Below are 23,227 nucleotides of genomic sequence, written 5' to 3'. Positions count from 1 at the left end.
TGGATGGTTCGGTAGTTGGGTTTCCCCGGAGAGTTGCCTGGAATGTGTATGTGTCTTTCAAATCTTGGAATGTTCTCAAACCATTACTGTCCATGATATCGGCAAGGTTACGGATTCCACATTTGGACCATTGGGGGGATGCAAAATGCTGCCCTCCAGATCGCAAGGCATTATTGTGAAATATTGGAGTATTGGCATGCCATTTTGATTCCCTCTTACATTGTTTTTCAGTTTTGCGCCAAATAGAAATTGTGTGAGCAATAATAGGACCAAAGCGTAGTTTGCATTGTTTAAGGGATCTATCAGTAAATGCCACCTCTTCCAGTCCAGTAGGAGACACCATATTTCTCTCTAAACTCAGCCAGGGGACGGAAGAATCATGTCTAAACCAATTTAGGATGGGATGAATGCTAGTGCCTGGAAATAAAATTAAATTTTGGTATGGATAGTCCTCGTACGTCTTCCCTCTGCAAATTTGTTAATTTTATCCGGGCTCGCTTACCTTGCCATATACATTTTGAAACCGAACTAAGAATTTTATCCCAATAGCCAGAAGTGGGAGACAAGGGAAGAATTGAACTACAGAAATTCAGCCATGGCAATATATTAATTTTGACAATAGATATTCTGCCAGTTAAACTGAGATAATAGTCCATCTACTTAGGTTGGATTTAATTAATTTGAGCATTCTGTTAAAGTTTCAGGCAAGGAAGGATATACATCTATTCACAAATATTTTAAATGGGAAATGATTGGGATTCCATTAGTAGAGATGGAGTCCTCCATCAGGGTCTTGAGAGGCAGTAGGGAAGATTTGGTTCGATTTATTTTATAACTTGAGATGCTGAATTTGTCTATGATCTTCCAAGCTATTGGGAGGGATTGAGACACATTGTGTAGATAAAGTATGATATCGTCGGCATATACTGAAATTACGTGATCTGTAGAATTGAGCGATATTGGTGTAATTTCTATAAAATAAAAAAAACTGAGGTGAGATGGGATCACCTTGCCTTCTTATTTCAGTTATTCCGAACAGAAAGGACTATCAACACATACTGAACAGCTCACGTTATAGACAGATGCATGCTACATGGCAGACCAATCCCAGCAATCCATTATCTCAGCCAATCATGGCTAGCTGGAAGTTTCCTGTCTTTTTTGTGGCTAAACCATCTAGGCTCGTAAGCTAACAATTTTATTCATATTTATGGATGAAATACAAGTTTGTTATTAGGGCACATGAAAGTTAATCTGTTCCAGATGGCATTTCTGCCCAAAAAATGCATTTTGATAAAAAAATTACGATTACGTTCAAATGCCTCTCCGTCAAGTAGTGAAGTGCGACATACACCTAGTTTCCTGAAATGAGTCACATATGTAATAGACAAAGGAGGTTATCTGAGGATAATTGTTTTTTAACAAACCCCCTTTGATCCGGATGTACCAAGTTGGGTAAGTAAGTTTTGAGACAGGATGACAGAATAAAAAATAAAAAAGTTTAATATATGTATTTTTGAAGATAGAGGTAGATAGTGAGAGCACTGGGTGGCGTCCTTACCCTTTTTAATAAAAGCACAATTAGTGCCGTATTTACATCCCTTCAAAATGAACCTTTGTGGACAGTTGTATTAATCTTTTTAAAGTAACAATGGAGCTAATTGGTTCCCGTTTTCATGTTATCCAGTGCCCTTTTGAGTTCACGGAGAGAGATTTGGGCTACCAGCAAGCCGGCTTCCTCAGTTGAGAGAAGGGGAGTTTTTATAACTGCTAAAAAAGGCTTTAACAGGCTTGGTGTGGATTTACAATCAGAGGTGTACAATTCTTTATAGAAACGGGACAATCTTTGGTTGATTCATTTGGGTTCTGAAAGTAATTAACCTGATTCAGATTTAATAGTTGCAATATCCACTAATTAATTAATTACTGAGAAGCTTGGAAATAATTGTTGTGTCTAAGTCGATGGATGGCAAATTCTGCTCCCTTTCTTATCATTATATTTAGTTCTGTCTTGATGAGAGTAGTCGCTACCTAGTCTGAAAAAGAGAGAACGCTCTAACGTTGTTAGCAACTTTTCAAATTCTGATATTTTCTTGAATTGTGATTTATTCAGCCCAGATGCAAATGCAGTTGCATTGTTTTTTTTTACAAAACCTTTAATGGCGTCACATAAAATCTGAGGATCGTCGACGGAATTTTTAAAACTCATTATGAATTCATTCACTTCAGTTTCAAACTGTTTACAGAAAGTAGGATTTTGTAGTAAGGAGCTACTGCCTTTAAAAAGCAACAAATCCCTTTGAAAACGGCCTATGTGGCATCGATATGAGTCAGAAACAGTTATTCTAGTGTCAAAATTGACTACAAAGTGTAAATAGGACAATTTTGGTTATAAAGTGAAGTTTGAAACCGGCAAATGAAGGTTGGGTTTTTGATTTCACGGTGTCCATTTGCCCACTAACATGGGGTGAACAGCTGTGGTGATTGCTCTCTATCCAATAGCATAGACAGTGAGACAAATCTGCCCAGCTGCTCCTACTTTATTTACATAAGACACATTGCACATTTTCTTCCTTGAGAAATACTGCACTACTAATCTTAGTTAAATATAAAATTGTGCAACTAAAACATCCTTGGCAAAACGTCAAAATGAATTACAGATTTCTTGAGTTATCCATAGATTCATTCTGCGGATTTTGAGGAAATGAAATAGGCTTCAGTGTTTTATGGGGGACAAACACAGAATTGGTCAGGAAACACACCTCCAAGACGTATTGAAATTTCGTTTTTATAATGAGAAACAGAAAAACACGTGCCATTTACCAAGAACGTCAATTAAAACAGAAATAAGGTATGACAGATATGGAAGCCTAATGCCCAAACAGTCAAAAATAGGATAGCTGTAGGATCCATATATTGTCCATTGATCATTAATTGGCATGGTGTCATCATTGCGTAAATGTCCTGGACTATAGGCAATATAATTATAACAAGTTCAATGCTCATAAATAATAGTACTATTGTTCCTTGTACCCAAACATGAGGGATGTTCTTATCACTGTCTTATGCTGAGGGCAGCATCATAGCCACAGGCTGCGTGATTGTGCATGGATAGCATACCTGAATAATGAGCCAGTCATGGGGTTCCATCTGTCGGCGTGTCCCCTTCTGTGTTGGATTTGAGGTGCTTCTCCAAGAAGTCTTGAGCCTTCCTGGCAGTGGAAAACATGTGTATTGTTTTGTGGAAGATCCAAATTAATTTTTGCTAGGTGGATGAAGCCGCATCTCAGGTTTTGCCTAAGTAGCTGGGATCTCACCTCGTTGTAGGTTTCACTCTGTTTAAGCAGTTCGGCACTCAGGTCAGGGTATATGCTGATCATCTTCCCTGCATAGGTCAGACCCCCAGATTCTGCTGTAAAGGCATATAATTAGCCGCTTGACTTGACCCGAACAGTTTATAGAAAAGATTGTTCATGAAAGAAGCTCCATACCAGTTTCAAGTCTTCTGACCCGCACATGGAATTTACAGGAATGATTTTTGAGTGATTTAGAGTGATTTATTTTTTAGGAGTTTGATTATCCCTTCCAACTTAGCATGCGCTGTTTCCAGGTCATGGAGCCGCACCTCTGTCGCATTGGCTGTCTTCTCCAGACCTTCCACTTTGGTTGAAAAGGTATCCACTTTAGCAGTGAGCACTGCCAATGATTCATTTACCAGTTTGAATTGTAAGTCCAGGGCAGAAGAAATCTCTTCACAAACAATCCCTCGTATAGTAGCATCCAACTCTTTCTGCTGGCTATTGTTGAGAGCCTCCATGTTCCCACAGTTGAATTGTGGACAGACAAATTCTAGATGCTGGAGCCTAATAAACCTGCACGTTATTTCTTGTCACACAATGAATGTCCCACACCTTAACATGATGTTTAGTATTGACAAGTTTGAGAAAATAAGTCTGTTAATTCATAGTAATTTGCAAAAGAAGTAGACGGATTTTCAGCTCAGAGTACAGTTGAAGTCAGAAATGTACATACACCTTAGTCAAATACATATAAACTCAGTTTTTCACAAATCCAGATTTTAATCCTAGTAAAAGGTCTTAGGTCAGTTAGGATCACCACTTTATTTTAAGAATGTGAAATGTCAGAATAATAGTAGAGAAAATTATTTATTTCAGATTTGATTTCTTTCATCACATTCCCAGTGGGTCAGAAGTTTACATACACTCAATTAGTATTTGGTAGCATTGCCTTTAAATTGTTTAACTTGGGTCAAACGTTGCGGGTAGCCTTCCACAAGCTTCCCACAATAAGTTGGGTGAATTTTGGTCCATTCCTCCTGACAGAGCTGGTGTAACTGAGTCCGGATTGTATGCCTCCTTGCTCGCACACGCTTTTTCAGTTCTGCCCACAAATGTTCTATAGGATTGAGGTCAGGGTTTGTGATGGCCACTCCAATGCCTTGACTTTGTTGTCCTTAAGCCATTTTGCCACAACTTTGGAAGTACGGTTGGGGTCATTGTCCATTTGGAAGACCCATTTGCGACCAAGTTTTAACTTCCTGACTGATGTCTTGAGATGTTGCTTCAATATATCCAAATAATTTTCTCTCCTCATGATGCCATCTATTTTGTGAAGTGCACCAGTCCATCCTGCAGCAAAGCACCCCCACAACATGATGCTGCCACCTCCGTGCTTCACAGTTGGGATGGTGTTCTTCGGCTTGCAAGCGTCACCCTTTTTCCTCCAAACATAACAATGGTCATAATGGCCAAACAGTTCTATTTTTGTTTCATCAGACCAGAGGACATTTCTCCAAAAAGCACGATCTTTGTCAACATGTGCAGTTTCAACCGTGGTCTGGCTTTTTTATTGCGGTTTTGGAGCAGTGGCTTCTTCCTTGCTGAGCGGCCTTTCAGGTTATGTCGATATAGTACTCGTTTTACTGTGGATATAGATACTTTTGTACCTGTTTCCACCTTCACAAGGTCCTTTGTTGTTGTTCTGGGATTGATTTTCACTGTTCGCACAAAAGTACATTCATCTCTAGGAGACAGAACGCGTCTCCATCCTGAGCGGTATGACGGCTGCGTGTTCCCATGGTGTTTATACTTCTGTACTATTGTTTGTACAGATGAACTTGGTACCTTCAGGCGTTTGGAAATTGCTCCCAGGGATGAACCAGACTTGTGGAGGTCTACAATTTTTTTTCTGAGGTCTTGGCTGATTTCTTTAGATTTTTCCCATGATGTCAAGCAAAGAGGCACTGAGTTTGAACGTAGGCCTTGAAATACATCCACAGGCACATCTCAAATTGACTCAAATGATGTCAATTAGCCTATCAGAAGCTTCTAAAGCCATGACATAATTTTCTGGAATTTTCCAAGCTGTTTAAAGGCACAGTCAACTTCGTGTATGTAAACTTCTGACCCACTGGAATTGTGATACAGTGAACTATAATTGAAATAATCTGTCTGTAAACAATTGTTGGAAAAATTACTTGTGTCATGCACAAAGTAGATGTCCTAACCGACTTGCCAAAACTATAGTTTGTTAACAAGAAATTTGTGGAATGATTGAAAAACAGATTTTAATGACTCCAACCTTAATTTATGTAAACTTCCAACTGTATATTCTAAGCCTAGGAGTCATTTTCCATGATTTCTCCCCCAGCCAGCTCCATGGCTATATCTGGTTCTGCTACTTTTTCTTCTCAATCATCAGAGTGGTGCACCTCGTCCAGAAGCCCTTCTTGTGATGTTCTATTAGAACTATAAGTGTTTTCCTCATTCACAGCCTGGTTCTGAGGAGCTGGGGCTGGGGCCATGTGTGAGAGGGGTTTTTATAGTGTGTTACAGTAGAGATGGGATGTGGGATATGATGGGGCGTATAGGCTTATGTTGAAGAGACTGATGATTAGGTTCTCTCTCTTCGACAGAAAATGAGAGCAGTCCTGGATGAGAGTGGGGCAAAGTTTAGCCGGATGCAGGAGCAGGGGAGGTGGTTGAAGGAGGCGGGTTGCCAAGGGGTGGGTGTGTTTGGGTGTGGCCTGGAGGCTCGCTGGACCACCTTTCACTTCAGGCTGGAGCAACAACGAGTCAGCACAGATAGGAACAGGAAACTGTGGAGCAGGTGAGGACTTTGATACAGTGCTTAGAGATGAGATATGAAACTTCATAATTGCATTTGGCAAGTTTTCAGCTTTGACATTTTGCAACCACTTGGGATAGTGGTGTTGCATTTACTTGTTAAATGCCAATGCAATCAAAAATGGGATTTTCCTGTGTTTCATACTGTATTTCCACACTATGAGGTTGGAATAATATGTGAATTTGTGAAAATTATGATAATGCCCTTTTAGTGTAAGAGTTTTCACCTACCCACTCAGACCACTCCCAGGCAGTCCTAGCAAAATTATTGCTTGAGAAATTGCTCTTGGCTAAGAAACTATATATATAAATACATGTCTTACCATTTTAATATAAAACAATCACAGTAAGGTACCTAATTGTTACCCAGAAATGTTATATTGAGATGAAAACGTCAGAATTGAACCTTTAAACCAAAATCAGAAGTTGAGAAGAATGACCCTAATCTCAACACTGCAGGTTTTCCCGTGACTTTGTGGCACTGAGCAAGTGGATCGGTGGGGCCAGAGAACAGATCAACAGTTGGATCATTTTCACTCTCACAGCCAATCAGGAGCGAGAGCTGAAACCCATTCACTCCCACCTTAACCAGTATATGGTAAATCCAGAATCTTATATGGACAGTTTTTTTCCAGTCAAGTCAATGCCTGTGAGAACATGTTGGGGTGAATGACCCTCTGGTGAATATGACCATGTCTGTTGTCATGTTTGTAGGACTTCACCAAAGAGCTGGAGGTTAAGTCGGCTCTGAAGGCCTCAGTGATCACCACTGGAACACAGCTACTGCAGCTGAGAGAGGCAGAGACGGCGCCAGAGCCCCAGTCTGCTGCGCCAGAGCCTTGCTCTGTACAGACCCAGCTCAGACAGATAGAGCAGGACTGGGCTGGCATTCTGTCTGATATACCTGCTGTGCAGCAGACTCTGCATCAGGTGAGTGGGTCATACACTGAGTGTACAAAACATTAGGAACACCTGCTCTTTCCATGATATAGACTGACCAGGTGAATCCAGGTGAAAGCAATTATCCCTTATTGATGTCACTTGTTAAATTAATTTCAATCAATGTAGATAAAGGGGATGATACAGGTTAAAGAATGATTTTCAAGCCTTGAGACAATTGAGACATGGATTGTGTAAGTGTGCCAATCAGAGGGTGAATATTTAAGTGCCTTTGAACAGTGTTTGGTTGTAGGTGCCATGCACACCGGTTTGAGTCTGTCAAGAACTGCAATGCTGCTGACTGTCTCCTCTCCCTTCTCTTCTTCCGTCTGTCAGTTGTTGATGGAGAGGCTGTCCCCACAGGGGGCCTTGACAGAGCTGCTAGCCTGGGTTGGAGAGACTGAGGCCAGGCTGGAAGAGCAGCGGGATAGGGTCCACCAAACCACCTCCAGCAACGCGAACCTCAACCTAGTTCTTCAGAGCTTCAAGGTAGCAACTGCCAGATTCAGTTTGTCCTCTCTTATTCAATACCTGGTCATGTGAAAGTATTTATATTTGCATAAACAAATTGTTCGATTCCCGACGTCTCTCTCTCTCTCCTACAGGTGTGTAAGGCTGAGATAGCAGTCCGCCAGCTCACAGTGGACTATGTCAACCAGTCGGAGTTGCAGACGAGCAGAGGGAGATATGAACACCCAGATTATGCTGATGAGCTGGGCGGTCTTAACCACCGCTGGCTCAGTCTACAGGGCACCCTCAACAACCAGGTGAGAACTCAATTGGGGAAAGAGAAAATAGCTTACAGAACCTCAACCTATGGATAGTCCTTTATATAAAATATCAACGTGATGCTCAACCCCTTCGATTTTTAAAGCCGTTTCGGTAACAAATCCTAGGCTATTTTAAGAGCATCAATCCGTACTATTGATGATTTGATCCCATAGCTATTGGTCATTTTTAGTGACACCTCCTGTTTTATAGAACCAATCATTCCGACTGATTATGATTTGATCCCATATCTATTGAATCTATTTGACCCCATATCTATTGACTTTCCCTCTGCAGATCCAGGATGTTGAACAGGAGCTGAGGATGTGCACAGAGAGAGAGGTCAGACTGCAGCACCACCACACTTGGCTCACCAGTCAGAGAGAGTGGATGGGCTCAGCCCAGAGGCCCGTCAGTCACTCTGAGGTGGAGAAGAGCTTAAAAACCTGTGAGGTGGGTTGAAAAACAGAACCTGGTGTACAGTACCACAGGTGTCAAGTCATTTGCCCTCTAGCTATTTCTATGATGACAGGGCCATGTGCAATATTTTGTTTTTACCAGGTGTTTATGTTTTTTAGAACCCCAATATTATCAGATCCAACAGCAATTTATTAGCAATGATGTGCACTGATTTTGATGTGTAATGTCTTGACTTCTGTTTTTAAGATGTCTGAAGCATGTACAGTAAGATGTCTGCTAGTATATAATGTTTATATGTTCACCTACCAAGGGACTGCAGATGGAAATGAGATATTAGCTAAATCTTACTTCTGAGACATATATTTTGTTGTACGTTGTCCCTGTTTCAAATAAACGTAATAAATAAATCAAATACATTGGGGATTGGACCTACAGTTGAACATGCATGTGTTACTGCGTTTGCTACTCCTGTCTGTCAGGGTCTGGAGGAGAAACTCTGGCTAAATTATACAGCTCTTCAAGAGTTGAGAGAGAAACACCACACAGGAAAAGAGGATGGCACCTGTGCCTTCATCACTCAGACAGATGATGTCATTAAGGCCTGTACAGCCTTCAGTCAAGAGGTAAGCTCAGGGGAATGAGGGCAGTTGCTTAACAAATACATGTATTCACTGCATGGACACTAGTTGTAAAAACCTTCAAATTGTAGGGTGCAGTGGCTCCTATTTTGACTCATTGTTTCCCCCTCCAGAACCCAGCTGTGCGACAGAGACTGAAACAGGTTTTGGAGCTGTGGGCTGGGTTTGAGAAAGGACTGAATGATGCAACACTGGACACAGTGAAGACCTGCCAGGCTATGGAATACAGCTGCTTCCCTCAGCTTTCTCTCCAGGCCCTGCAACGACTCCATGAAAAGCTCCAGGTAGGTACTACTGTATAGCCATCAAGTTTGATTTCCAGTGGCGATTTTAGCATGTAAATCTTAGTGGGGCATGCCAGCAAAGTCACTACACAAACACAGCACAACACTAAACAATACATTAAGTGCACTATAATGGTGAAAAACGGTGCCCACAAACTGTTAGGGCCTACATAAAGCTGTCCCAACAGCAGAGTCCCAACAGAAGTCCCAACACCTTACCACTACTACACCTGGCTATCAGCGGAGCCTTGTCTGGCTTCGAAACAGTTAATTCAGACTCATTTTCTGCCTCTAAAAAAAAAAGTACCTAATATGGCTGACTTGTTATTTCTAATGACAATTGTGATGTATAAACTATGGCATAAGGGGATGACGAGGGGATAAGAGGCAATCCATAATTTTGATTAAGACATTAATGAGCGAGCTAGGACAGACATAGTCAATATAACTGTTTAGAATTCAGAACATGAGCCATTCTTACGGTATTCTCCCTGTACACCAAGTCAGAACCGTTGGAGAAATAAAGGGGGCATATAAGCAGACAATGAAAGCTTTTACAATATTCAATGTTTACATTTCTCTAAAACAGGCTATAGGCTACATGGGCACCACCAAGTCAGAACAGTAGGCGAAGTTAAGAGCGGAAAAGGGACCATTTTTTATTGATCCTTTATTTAACTAGGCAAGTCAGTTAAGAACAAATTCTTATTTGCAATGACGGCCTACTCAGGCCAAACCACGATGACGCTGGGCCAATTGTGCGCCACCCTATGGGACTCCCAATCACATCCGGATGTGATACAGCCTGGATTCAAACCAGGTACTATAGTGACGCCTCTTGCACTGAGATGCAGTGGCTTAGACCGCTGCTCCACTCAGGAGCTCACATACTAACAGCTTACTACACAACATACACTTAGTATTACTTTCTTAGCTACAGTATACATATCTCCTTGGAATATTACATAATTTATGCAGCGGCATACAATACATTTTGGACTCACCTTGTTGTGCTGTGCTCAGTTGGCAAATCTTGTTATCAAACTTTGTAAACAAAGTCTGGCATTCTCTGGATGTATTGTGCTTTCAAAACAACTGGGAACTCAGAAAAAACAAGGTCAAATCGTGATAACGTCAGTGATCTTCAGGTTGGAGCTCTAGAATGAGGCCTGAGTTCCCTACTTGCAATTCCGAGTTTGGATGACTGTTCAAAATGTTTTTTCCCAGTGGGAGCTTGTTTTTTTTCAGAGTTCCCAGTTGTCCCAGTATAATTTTCCCAGTTCTGAGTTTCCAGTTGTTTTGACTGCGGCAGAGGTCATGCTGGATTGACAGCATGGGCAATGTTGAACGTTTATCCTTTTAAGCTTGGAAAAGAGACCCACTAACCCAGACTTGGGACCACACCCACTTTATGTCCAATGGCCGATAAGCACCGATACGTTTTATCTATAATTTCTCTTAATTATTTATCTTCATATGACAAGGATTAAAAAGCATTTGACAGTAGATTGTCGACTTGATTCATGATGATGACTGCTAGCTAAGATTTAGAAAGTATGATGTTGACACGATCAGTCCAATCAAAGCTACTGTAGATGTAACGTGATTTGACATAATTTTATATGTGGCCACTGACCTTGAGCCTTCTTGGATCAGCTAACCATGTGTATGTGACCAATAAAATGTGATTTGATTTGATTTATTAATGTCAAAATAACATGTAAAACAGGCAACCCCCCCACTTTTTTTGCTAAAAAAGGTGGGGCCCTGAATCGCGGGTCGCCACTGTTGATTTGTAACTGGGTATATGACCTCTGTCTTTCAACCTGTCATTGCACTGTTCCTGTTATAATACAGTTTATGAGCAGGCAATCACACTGTTGTGTATGTGTTCCTGTATCTAGCTTCTAAGGAAGGAGACTGAGGGGTGTGACTCAGAATGGGATGGTCTGATCCACACTCTGTCCATCCTCAGGGACATGATCAGTCCTACGGCCACCTTCCTCATGTCAGAGCAACTGGATAGAGAGAGAACCAGGTCAGTGTAAACTCCAATACACACAAACACGCATATGCACACGCACTTATACACACACTGAGTGGTCTTTTGTGGTCTTTCAAGGTGGAATAAGGTGAATCGTGAGCTGGAGAATCACCTGAATAGAACTCAGACACTGCTCCAGATCTGGGGGGCTTATGCCCGTCTCTCTGTACCTTTCTCCCAACGTCTGCAAACACTGAGGGGTGATGTCACAGCTCTGATGAACCAGCCACCTGGTCAGGACAATACTACACAACTGGTTGCAGCCCAGATACAGGCCGTCCATGTAAGTGGGATATTATGAAAGCTACATGGTAGCGGGAATATGCACATAGTTAATGAGTCGTATGAGAGTATAGATCAGACTGATCCTGAATCAGTTCTTGTGAGAACTCTGTCATTCTCGCTGCTGTATTTCTTTCATTGATCCTGTCCCAGAGCCTGCAGGAGAGAACAGACAGTTTACAGACCGACCTGGAGGGGGTGCTAGAGGCCTCTAAGGAACTCAGTGGACGAGTGGAACCCTCGTCTGCCGTCTTCATCCAATCAGAGAGCCGTATGCTAACCCGTGGTGTCCTATATCTGAGCCAGTCACTGGCCGATAATCTTGGGCAGCTCCAGGTACTGTGTGGTGGTATTTGCCTTATTGTTTTATAGCTACTTGTATGACATTACATTCTTGTTTAATTATGTTATGTATGCCTTTATGCCTGATCCCTGACCATGTTATTCATGTGTTTTTCTGTGTGCAGGAAGAGGATGAGCAGCTCCAGGAGTTTGAGAGTGTCTTGGCATCCCTTGAGAAACACCTTGAGGACTGGGAGGGGAGACTGAAAAGTGTAACCGTGCCTCCACAAATGTATATATCCAAGGTAGGCCAACACAAAACAGACCTCATGCTAAAGTCAAACCTCTGTATTGAATACTGTATATCCAGAGACTGACTTTGGATCCATGTGTTCCAGATGGGTCTGCTGGAGCTGAGTGGTTTCTCTCCTGACCTTGATATACTGAATGAGCTGAGCTACAGGCTGACCCTCAGTGACCCTGACACCCACAGACTACAGAGCCTCAACTGGAGCTGGGCTCAGGCCTCGGCCCGCGCTGTGGAGACCTACAGGTCAGTACAGTAGAAGTGATTTACTGTCAGCGTGGTAACGTGAGAGACACTAACAGACAGAGTCTACCACAAATTAGTCAATAAAAAAACGAAATTCTGGCTATTCCCTACTATTACACTAGAAAACAGTATGGCAGGTTTAAAGTGTGTCTTGTTTGTGTGTCAGTGAGTTGCAGACAGAGTCACTGAGGCAACAGAGTTTTCAGGAGAAGTGTGAGAACTGGATGGACTTCCTACAGATGATGGAGGACAGCCTAGCAGTAGACCTGGCCAGTACCTACAGCGGCCTGAGAGAGCAGCTACGCACACACCAGGTGACAAACACACATACGCTCGCACGCTTACATCACACACATACACACGCACACACAGACTCATGCACGCACGCACACACACACACACACACACACACATAAAAATACAGCCACTATCAGTATCTATTCAGTAACACTAACTAGGCCAGTGAATATGACAGTAATATTGTGATTCTGGTGTCTCAGAGGTTCCAGTTAGAGATATCTATCGGTCATCAGATCCTGCACTCTGTCATCAATGATTCTCTACGTCTGCTGCAGAGGGGAGACGTGGATGATAGGTGAGGACAGGACAGAGATTATCTGCTCACATGATGTTAGAGTCTTTGTAAGAACTGTTGCACCATTGATGTTTATCCACCTCTATTAACGGGCGTCGTGGTCCTTTGACCATCAGCTGGTGATTAGTTACATGTTTTTGATCATTATCAATCATCGTCATTGATTTTAGCTTTCAGAGTTACTCTTGTAGTTGTATTCATTTGTATGCTGTTACCGTTCTCTGTCCCCCAGGAGCGACTTTATCCTGAAGCTGGCCCAGCTGAGGGAGCACTGGCAGGGGGCTGTGCAGAGGGCAGCTCAGAGGAGCTCCCTGGTGGAGGGGCTAGTCAAACACTGGCACCTCTACAGCCGCAGCCTCAGGAAGCTCCAGAGGTTCGTAGCAGATACCCAGGCCCTCCTGCCCCCCACAGGGCCAGCCCACTGCAGCCTGCAGCAGCTCCGAAGCTCCCTCTACGACATGAAGGTAATAGGTTAGAGATTGATACAGCCAAGGGGAAGGGCAAAGGTTCATAAATGACAGTGCATTCCTTCTGTCGTCTGTGGACTGTAGCACACGGAGCTGCTTTTCCAGAGATACCAGTGCAGCTACATCCACACTCTGGAGCTAGGTCGTCAGCTCTTCTCCATGGGGGACGAACAGACTCAGGCACAGCTGCAGACCGAGCTGGCTACCCTGCAGGAGGACTGGGAGAACCTGCAAGAACTGCTGGAAAAGAGAAAGGACATAACAAACGCTATCATTCAGGTGCTCCTCTTGCCCCTCAGTCAGTGGGAGACAGCAGCTGGGGGAAGAGACTACTCAATCAGCTGACCTATAGGAAGATCATTATTTGTGGATCACAGTTTAGTGGAATAACATGTTTTAAGTGTATTTGATTATAAAATTATTGATACAAATGATAGGTCAGAGTTAAGAGGATACTTTTGAATCAATAGAATTGAGTAAAGTTCTGTCAGAGTCACAGGTTTACAATATAAAGAAAGATCTTAGCTTAGGCTTGAACTGTCTGATGTGAAACAGGAATTCTCTACAGTCAGAGGTCTACTTTTAGAAATGCCTTATTATATTTGACCCCCTACCCACCTACTGTGGTTACATTTCACCTTAAATGCCCATTCTAACCCTACTGTTACATGCAGTCCATTTCCTCCCTCATTGGGCTCAAACTTAGCAGTTTTGTGCCTGAAACACACAGATCAGCCCACTGACCTACAGTACGTACATTCCTGGATCTTCTCTATAACAACTATCCACTCATCCAGTAGTCTGGCTTAGTCTAGCACTGATCTGGGTTTCTGGCAGTGTGGGATACTGACCGATTGACTGAGTTGATTACTGGTCAACCTTTTGTCAGAGGGAGTGCCTTAGTCAGCTATCAGACTTGATAAATCATTCAGTCATGAGAAGGCTCTTTGACCCACAGCACTCAGTAGTTTTAAGGCTCTTTATGACAGCTTGTAGTTCATGGAGGAAATATTTTTCCATTGAGTAGGCCTGTAAAAGTGATTTGTCCCTTATCATAGTGAGTGATCCTAGAAACAGATCCCCATATACACTACCGGTCCAAGGTTTTAGAACACCTACTCATTCAAGGGTTTCTCTTTATTTTTGACTATTTTCTACATTGTAGAATAATAGTGAAGACATCAAAACTATGAAATAACACATAATGTAGTAACCACAGCGAGGGACTAGGCAGGCAGGCAGGGACTAGGCAGGCAGGCAGGGACTAGGCAGGCAGGCAGGGACTAGGCAGGCAGGCAGGGACGAGGCAGGCAGGCAGGGACGAGGCAGGCAGGCAGGGATGAGGCAGGCAGGGATGAGGCAGGCAGGGATGAGGCAGGCAGGGACTAGGCAGGCAGGTAGGGATGAGGCAGGCAGGTAGGGATGAGGCAGGCAGGGATGAGGCAGACAGGGGCGAGGCAGGCGGGTCTGGAGGAGGCAAGCATGCAGGCAGGGAGGAGGCAGGCAGGGACGAGGCAGGCGGGTCTGGAGGAGGCAAGCATGCAGGCAGGGAGGAGGCAGGCAGATAGGGATGAGGCAGGCAGGTAGGGATGAGGCAGGCAGGTAGGGATGAGGCAGGCAGGGACTAGGCAGGCAGGTAGGGATGAGGCAGGCAGGAATGAGGCACACAGGGACGAGGCAGGCGGGTCTGGAGGAGGCAAGCATGCAGGCAGGGAGGAGGCAGGCAGGGACTAGGCAAGCAGGCAGGGACAAGGCAGGCAGGCAGGGAGGAGGCAGGCAGGGACGAGGCAGGTGGGTCTGGAGGAGGCAAGCAGGGACTAGGCAAGCAGGCAGGGACAAGGCAGGCAGGCAGGGAGGAGGCAGGCAGGGACGAGGCAGGTGGGTCTGGAGGAGGCAAGCAGGGACTAGGCAAGCTGGCAGGGACAAGGCAGGCAGGCAGGGAGGAGGCAGGCAGGGACGAGGCAGGTGGGTCTGGAGGAGGCAAGCATGCAGGCAGGGAGGAGGCAGGCAGGGACTAGGCAGACAGGCAGGGACAAGGCAGGCAGGGATGAGGCAGGCAGGGATGAGGCAGGCAGGGATGAGGCAGGCAGGGATGAGGCAGACAGGGATGAGGCAGGCGGGTCTGGAGGAGGCAAGCATGCAGGCAGGGAGGAGGCGGGCAGGCCGGGAGGCAGCTTAGTGTAAGCCTGTCTGGGTATTAGAGCACTTGAACTCCTCCGGTCCCTGAGCTGTCAGGAGCACTAAGGTAGACATGGAGACCAGAGCCTCTCCAACTGGGTAAACATGCTTGTTTTTGGCCCTGCTGTTCCTCGGGCAATACCTAGAGATACTCTACGAAGGGCTGAGGCATGAGATATGTTGATGTTCACTGACCTGAATTGACACCTGGCCTCTCCTTCTGTGGGAGGTCTCGTGTCTGTTCTTGGAAACTTAACCCGCTCTCCCCTTTCGTCTGCTTTTTGGCCAAGTCTTTCTTTGCTTTGATGAAATCCAATAGATTACATCAATTCCCTTTTCATCCACCCTGACAATGGAGGCACTAAAAATAATTTTCAATGCTAAAAACAGAAATGCTCCTCTTAACTTCTACTAACCTTCTCAACTACTCCTTCAACTAGAGTATATCTATTTACATGACTACCTTTCTACTCTCAGAACTGGGAGCGCTGCGAGGCCAGACTATCCTATAGCATGCAGCAGCTGGACACCATGCAGACCGGACTGAAGCAGTCGATCCCAGAACATGACAATGAGCTCCAAGTTACAGAGAAACTCACTAAGGTAAGTAGTAAACACAGTTGTTTCCAAATGTCTCGACCCTTTCACCCAGTGTGTGAATACATAGGGCAGAATGGAGTGGGACAAAAGTTAGGAACAAAAGAGTCCTTTTGGTGTTCATGTGGTAATTTGTTTTGTTTTATCAAAGTTTATTGTGTTTATTGTGCGATAGAAGCTGATGAGACTTCAGTCCTTAGACTGGGAAGTCGTTAGTTGGCCCACTAAAGCACATCTAAAACAGATCAAGTATCAGTCAGAACACAAGAGCAGAGCCAAGTTAGTAACATGTTTGGCTTTTCAATCTCTTGTGGCCCATCAGGGGTTTATCCCCTCCCCCCTCCTTCTGTCCTGGTCTGCTGCGGCCCTTAATCCTCTCCTGGGGCGGGGAGAAATAGAGAGAGAGAGAAGCAGAGCAAAGAGAAGGGGCAGGACAGAGAGAGAGAGAGAGGGCGCGTGGCATGGACTGGAGTGGAGGGGGCCTGACGGGACAGTTTGTTGGTGCTGTGTTATGGTATGCAGGAGGCTGAGAACTCACTGGATGACTGGGCTGAGAGCCTGACTGAACTTGCCACCATGAAGACGGACCTGTCCCAGTACATCATTGCTGACGACGTGCTGCTACTCCAGGAACAGGTGGAGCACCTCCACTGTCAATGGGAGGAACTCTGCCTCAAGGTAGGGGACATGGCTGGCTAGGGCTGGGGAGACGGCTGGGCTCTGGGCTAGACAGCCTGCAGGCTTAAGGCTCACTAGGCTGAGTGTGTTTAGTGTGAAGGCAATAGCCAAACAGTGTGTGTGTGTGTGTGTGTATGTTTGTGTTGGGACAGCAGCTGCCGTGGTGACATATACAGAAACAGTTGGTTGGCATGAATGTCCAGATAACTAAATGCAAAAACTCAATTTCTTAATCCAATCAGTAGTTGTTTTGCAAGGGAAACAAGCCTGTCATCTGACTCTGATTTGATTCGTTTTATATAAATATAACCCAGTTGGTAGTGGTACACTTCAAGAACTTTAAAAATGTAACATTTTCTGAAATATTATTATATAATTGTTTTATTATGGTATGGTCAACCATAGAATGAAAACCAAGTTTGGTGGATATGTGCTGGAGCCTGAGCTTTTGGGTTAGTTTCTGGGGTAGAGACATACAGGTTTGGGGGAAATGGCTGTGTGGGAATGGGGGGCCAGATGGTGATGGAGAAATTAGTTTAGGCTTCAGGAAGCAGGCCCTTTGTATTGGAAATCAGCCTGTCGTCAGGCTAGGACCGTTGCTATGGCTATTCTAAGGCTTTCAACCGGGTGAGTAAAAAAAAAACTGATTCAATGTTTTCAGGCTTAAATGACAAAATTTGTACAGTTTTGACAACTTTACTGATGGAATTTGTGATTTGATTTCAAGGGGAGTGTTGACTACTGTGCCTGGTGCTCATCCCAAAATCTGTCACATGGGAACACGATGCAGCAGTCAGCTGAAGGGTGTTGCTTACACCTCTCCTAATGTTCCTCCACACCATCCACCATGTCTATCTCTCAGAGTTGTGTACCCATCACACTCCATTAGACTCACACTCAGTCTGGCGAGAGGCGGAAAATTAACATGAAGTCTTTGGGAAGGTGTTTTTATTAGTGGAAGTGAATGTAGATCAAGAGAGAACTGATTTATTTTGCATTTGTTTTTGATAAATGGTGAATAAGCACATGATGTTCATAGCAGATGGAGTCCATCTTACCTTTCACTTTCTTGGCCTAACTGTGCGTTAACTCTTTCTGTGCTGCTGTGGCAACTCTGCCTGAGTACAAGATACTTTTGTATATATAGTGTATGTGGACACACCTTCAAATTGGTGGATTCGGCTATTTCAGCTACACGCGTTTTTGACAGGTTTATAAAATCAAGCACACATCCATGCTATCTCCATAGACAAACATTGGCAGTAGAATGGCCTTACTGAAGAGCTCAAGAGCTCATGTTCGTCACATTTCTGCTCTGCTAGATCAACTGTAAGTGCTGTTATTGTGAAGAGGAAATGTCTAGGAGCAACAACTGCTCAGCCGCGAAGTGGTAGGCCACACAAGCCCAGAATGGGACCGCAGAGTGCTAAAGCGCGCAGCGTGTAAAAATCATCTGTCCTCAGTTACAACACTCACTACCGAGTTCCAAACTGCCTCTGGAAACAACGTCAGCACAATAACTGTTCGACGGGAGCTTCTTGAAATGGCCGAGCACAGAAGCCTAAGATCACCATGCTCAATGTCAAGCGTTGGCTAGAGTGGTGTAAAGCTCGCCACCATTGGACTCGCATTCTCTGGAGGGATGAATCACGCTTCACCATCTGGCAGTCCGGCAGACTAATCTTGTTTTGGCAGATGCCAGGAGAATGCTATCTCCCTCAATGCATAGTGCCAACTGTAAAGTTTGGAGGAGGAGGAATAATGGTCTGGGGCTTTGAAGGGAAATCTTAACAATGACATTCTAGATGATTATGTGCTTCCAACTTTGTGGCAACGGTTTGGGAAAGGCCCTTTCCTGTTTCAACATGACAATGTCCACATGCACGAAGCGACATCCATACAGAAATGGTTTGTCGAGATCGGTATGGAAGAACTTGACTAGCCTTCACAGAGCTCTGACCTCAACCCCATAGAACACCTTTGGGATGAATTGGAACGCCGACTGCGAGCCAGGCCTAATCGCCCAATATCAGTGCCCGACCTCACTAATGCTATTGTGGCTGAATGGAAGCATGTCCCCGCAGCAATGTTCCAACATCTAGTGGAAAGCCTTCCCAGAAGAGTGGAGGCTGTTACAGCAGCAAGGGGGGACCAACTCCATATAAATGCCCATGATTTTGGAATGAAATGTTTGACAAGCAGGTGTCCGCATACTTTTGGCCATGTAGTGTAGATGATATTGGTTTATTTTATCTGTGAGCATGGGACTACACCTGCCTGTTATTTGAGTGGTGAAGTGAGGTGGCATCGTCTTGAAGTACTCATAATCACGGCAGCCATTAATAGTGTGAACCTGTTTCTCACGCGCCACAACAAATCCTTCTCTCTCGTGTCACACAGAGTAGTACGAACAGACTTCATTTTGCCATGCAATGAAGTACAGTTCTACTCAACTCCTGGTTGAAGAGAAATCATACCTGTCTGTGTGAATGCTCCACATCTTTGTGTCATCATTATTTATCATTACATCATTACTAACTTGAAGGAAACTTTGGTGAAGCAATTGAACTGGTTTCCCTGACATTCCCTTGGCAATCTTACTGTCACTGTTATTTAGTCTGGAGAAACCTTTGCAGAATCCATGCCCACCTAACTCACTATTTAACCATATAGTAGATATGATAACAGTTATCTATGGTACATTGACCATCTATTATTGCCCATTAAGCATATATTGTCCATATTCTGTGTTTCCTTTAAGGTCTCCCTACGCAAACAGGAGATAGCAGACCGTCTCAACGCATGGATCATCTTTAATGAGAAAAACAAGGAGCTTTGTGAATGGCTGACGCAGATGGAAAACAAAGTAGCACACAATGCCGACATCAGCATTGAGGAGATGGTGGAGAAGCTGAAGAAGGTAGGGGGGCTGTACCATGCTGTTTGGCCCACAAGGGGGGTCCTGAGTCTCTGTGATTCAAATATAGTCAAAACAGTTTGAGCAGTTTCACTCCCTTTGGTGTATAGCTTAGTCAGAGTTATCTAAATCAAGTTTAGATCAAAATGATAAAAACTTTCAAGTTGAATTGGATTATTAGAACAATAAACCGGCCTGGCACTGTGGAACGTAAACAGTGATTCATTTATCTATTGTCATTTAGATTAGATTTATCCAACAGCCACAGTTCAACGGTTAGACTTTTAAACATATCCAGACTGGTTTTTATCACTCCACTGATTGGCTCCCCCTCAACAGACGATCAAAGTCCACCGTATGAAAGTAGGGAAGTAAACAGAGATAGTAGCTCTCTACAGACAGAAGATAGAGTGGTGGGGAATGTTCTGAAGGAGGAGACCGAGAGAAGGAGGGGGGGATACAAAGTTTTCAATGTGCTGTGAATTATCCTGCCAGTGAATGGAACGACAGCTGTTTTAATCTCAGCAGCAGGGCCGCTTGGAGGGAGGTGGATGTCACACTTTGTTGACTGGACAATATTGGACTTTTTAAAACATTGATACCATAATATATAATATTGGGGGAAATGTCCTCCTATAGAATACCATCATTCACAAAACCTTTCGACCCATACTCACATACCCTCTCCCTCTCATACAAACATTACTTTGACACAACACGTGCACTCATTCAGATACTCATTCCCATTCTGTGTGACTCCCAGGACTGTATGGAGGAGATCAACCTCTTCAGTGAGAATAAAACCCACCTGAAGCTGCTTGGAGAGCAGCTCATCACCGCTAGCAACAAGACCAAGGAGACCGAGGTCAACGACAAGCTGAAGGACATCAACGACCGCTGGCAGCACCTGTTTGATCACATAGAGACCAGGTAAGACCACAGTTGGACCTTTACAACTCTCTGACCACAATATTGGCTTGGTTAGGGCATATCGAGTACATAGTATATCAGTCTTGCAAATGGATTGATTTCTCTTTGTCATTCAAAACAACACAGAGGATGCATTACAACAACGCATCATTATAAGACTGTGGTCTGACCGCTGTCAGAACTGGTTCTACCACTAGGGTTAGGTGAGGACAGGACAGGGTAGAACAGCTGCTGCAATGTTCCAAGCTTTGAGATTATAACAGGGAGAGCTTCAGGGAGCCATCACAGGGATATAGTTATTAATCCAGAAACATTAATCCCAATCCAACACAGAGTGGAATGAAGAGAACTGCTGAAATACCTTTACACAGGCTTACCTCTTATGTGTCATCATACAGCATGATGCAATTATTGATGGTACATGCGTGTCTCGGAAAGCAGTCAACACATGATCCATTTAAAGGAATATCAAGGCGGATATATAGAATACTTTAGGACTAATGAGATTTAAAAGAATATGTTCTAATCTAATGCATCAGGGAGGACTGGTGTATTATGAGACTATGATGCTATTCCAAGTGTAGTCTTCTTGTAACGATTCACCGTGCGTCTGATGGACACTAGGTCTGCAGTGTGCAGGGGGTTAAAACTGTGTCCTCCTTCATGTGTTTTCTTTCTCCACTAACAAGATTTATTTCTGAGATCATTAGGTGAAGTGTTTCGAACTCTGGTCACTGATGAGGCCTTGTTTTCTCTGGGCATCATCGGTATAATGATGTCTGCAGTCTTCTCTGCTGCAGCCTGTTTACAAGCCTCTGCTAGAATATTTGTAAGAGACTTTTGAGTCATTCTCATCATCCAAGCTTTTGGCATTGCATGTTAGTTAGTAGCATTCATTCAATTGCTATTCATTATTGAGGGTAGCATATAGTGCACTGGTATTAGATCTCCAGAGAGAATAGGTTATTCAATCTAACATTCTGGTGTCATTGCTGTTGTTCACAGGCAGGCACTACTATAGCCTATACTAGCCCCCCATCCCCAAGTGGTTAATTGGAAACTCGGAGGCCCCACTTGTCAGAGAGAGCCAGCTGACCTGCTCTTCAGTGGAATGTTTTTACTCTGGCCACAGGGGCCAGACATACAGAGTCACTGCGAAGGGGAGGAAGGGGGATGACTTATCCTCCATGAGAATGAGGGATTTAGCTGGGCCATATGGTGGCTGTTCTTGGCTCTCTCTAACATGGTGTCCAGCTGCCTTGTCTTTCTCTCACTAACAGGAGTCTGCCTGCATAGCAACAACAGGCAGAGGGAGGGGTTTCTATTTGAGTGATATTCTGGACTTGTCTATGGCCATGTGGACCAAGGGACAGGGAGAGGGTTCTCTCTATGAATGACAGGGAGCCTAAAGTTTGAGGTCCTTAGGATTGCGGATAGATATAGGATGGAATAACACAGAGACTGCAGGGCAGGCTGCCCAGCCCACTAACACACTGTCCTTTAAGCCAACCTTGCATGGATGTTTTATCCTGTTAATGAGCTAGTTAGTCCATTCTGCCACTTAGTACTGGTCCATGTGGCGCTATGCAAAGGAATGTGTGGACCCCTAGTTTAGCCTACATATTCTGCCGCTATTCCAGAGACATGGTGTAAAAGTTGGGATGAAATTATTCCGTTTTAGAGCGCATGAGGACAGGATTTGGGCCTCAGTCTCCATGGTTGTTTGTAGCTGTAACCCCCTGTAAGCAGATAAACGTGAGGAATGTCTGCCTGTTGCACTTGAACAAGCTGCTTAACGCGGTGTGGAAACCATTTAGCCTGTTGCTATGTCTCTGCCCTGAGTTCCCTCTCACGACATGTACATGGCAGTTTTCATTTCACCACAACAAGAGGGGATGGCTACAATTGGCTTTGTGTGTCGTATAGACTAGAGCACTAAGGCTACAATTGGCTTTGTGTGTTGGGGGGAAAAGTTAGAGGGCTACAATTGGCTTTAGATCAGTAGGTAAGTGAGAGAGAGGGAGCTGAAAGAGAGATACAGGGTAATAAGAGAGAGAGGAGAGATGGCTGGATAGCCCCGGGCCCTCAATTAGCCTCCTCACGGCCCGTTCAGCCAGGATGTCCTGTCAGCTCCACTTCCCATCATCTCCAGTCATCCCATGATGCACTATAATCCTGTGTACAGGTGGTACACAACCTTCCTTCACCAAAGACCAGAGCATGCCATCATTGCAATAGCATACATGTGTATAGCATTTCACAATTTCAAAGTCTAATCCTAAAGTCTTCAATGATGCCTACACTGTAGATCTATTGCATTATTAAGCAATGAGTGGTCTTTTTCTTTTTTACTAGGCAAGTCAGTTAAGAACAAATTCTTATTTTCAATGACGGCCTAGGAACAGTGGGTTAACTGCCTGTTCAGGGGCAGAACGACAGATTTTGTACCTTGTCAGCTCTGGGATTTCGGTTACTAGTCCAATGCTCTAACCACTAGGCTACCCTGCCG

The 23,227-nt window shown here is 44.2% G+C and overlaps 1 protein-coding gene across 14 annotated transcripts in view; it reads left to right on the top strand.

Moving 5' to 3' along the window:
* Positions 1-23,227, top strand: part of syne2b (spectrin repeat containing, nuclear envelope 2b) — a 132,258-nt gene that overhangs the window by 90,979 nt on the left and 18,052 nt on the right. For all 14 annotated transcript variants that reach the window (XM_031828914.1, XM_031828911.1, XM_031828908.1 and 11 more), the window contains 21 exons: positions 5,936-6,129; positions 6,606-6,744; positions 6,861-7,076; positions 7,422-7,574; positions 7,691-7,852; positions 8,151-8,306; positions 8,753-8,896; positions 9,025-9,195; positions 11,100-11,233; positions 11,318-11,522; positions 11,675-11,857; positions 11,989-12,108; positions 12,202-12,356; positions 12,523-12,670; positions 12,857-12,951; positions 13,184-13,415; positions 13,503-13,697; positions 16,074-16,199; positions 16,716-16,871; positions 19,633-19,791; positions 20,552-20,718. In XM_031828914.1, the coding sequence (XP_031684774.1) occupies positions 5,936-6,129; positions 6,606-6,744; positions 6,861-7,076; positions 7,422-7,574; positions 7,691-7,852; positions 8,151-8,306; positions 8,753-8,896; positions 9,025-9,195; positions 11,100-11,233; positions 11,318-11,522; positions 11,675-11,857; positions 11,989-12,108; positions 12,202-12,356; positions 12,523-12,670; positions 12,857-12,951; positions 13,184-13,415; positions 13,503-13,697; positions 16,074-16,199; positions 16,716-16,871; positions 19,633-19,791; positions 20,552-20,718 (3,410 nt within the window). The remainder of the gene's footprint in view (positions 1-5,935; positions 6,130-6,605; positions 6,745-6,860; positions 7,077-7,421; positions 7,575-7,690; positions 7,853-8,150; positions 8,307-8,752; positions 8,897-9,024; positions 9,196-11,099; positions 11,234-11,317; positions 11,523-11,674; positions 11,858-11,988; positions 12,109-12,201; positions 12,357-12,522; positions 12,671-12,856; positions 12,952-13,183; positions 13,416-13,502; positions 13,698-16,073; positions 16,200-16,715; positions 16,872-19,632; positions 19,792-20,551; positions 20,719-23,227) is intronic.

The sequence above is a fragment of the Oncorhynchus kisutch genome, linkage group LG7 (assembly GCF_002021735.2).
Source record: "Oncorhynchus kisutch isolate 150728-3 linkage group LG7, Okis_V2, whole genome shotgun sequence".
Lineage (NCBI taxonomy): Eukaryota > Metazoa > Chordata > Actinopteri > Salmoniformes > Salmonidae > Oncorhynchus > Oncorhynchus kisutch.
Note: the sequence above shows the minus strand (reverse complement) of the source record. Positions and strands in the feature narration are given on the sequence as shown.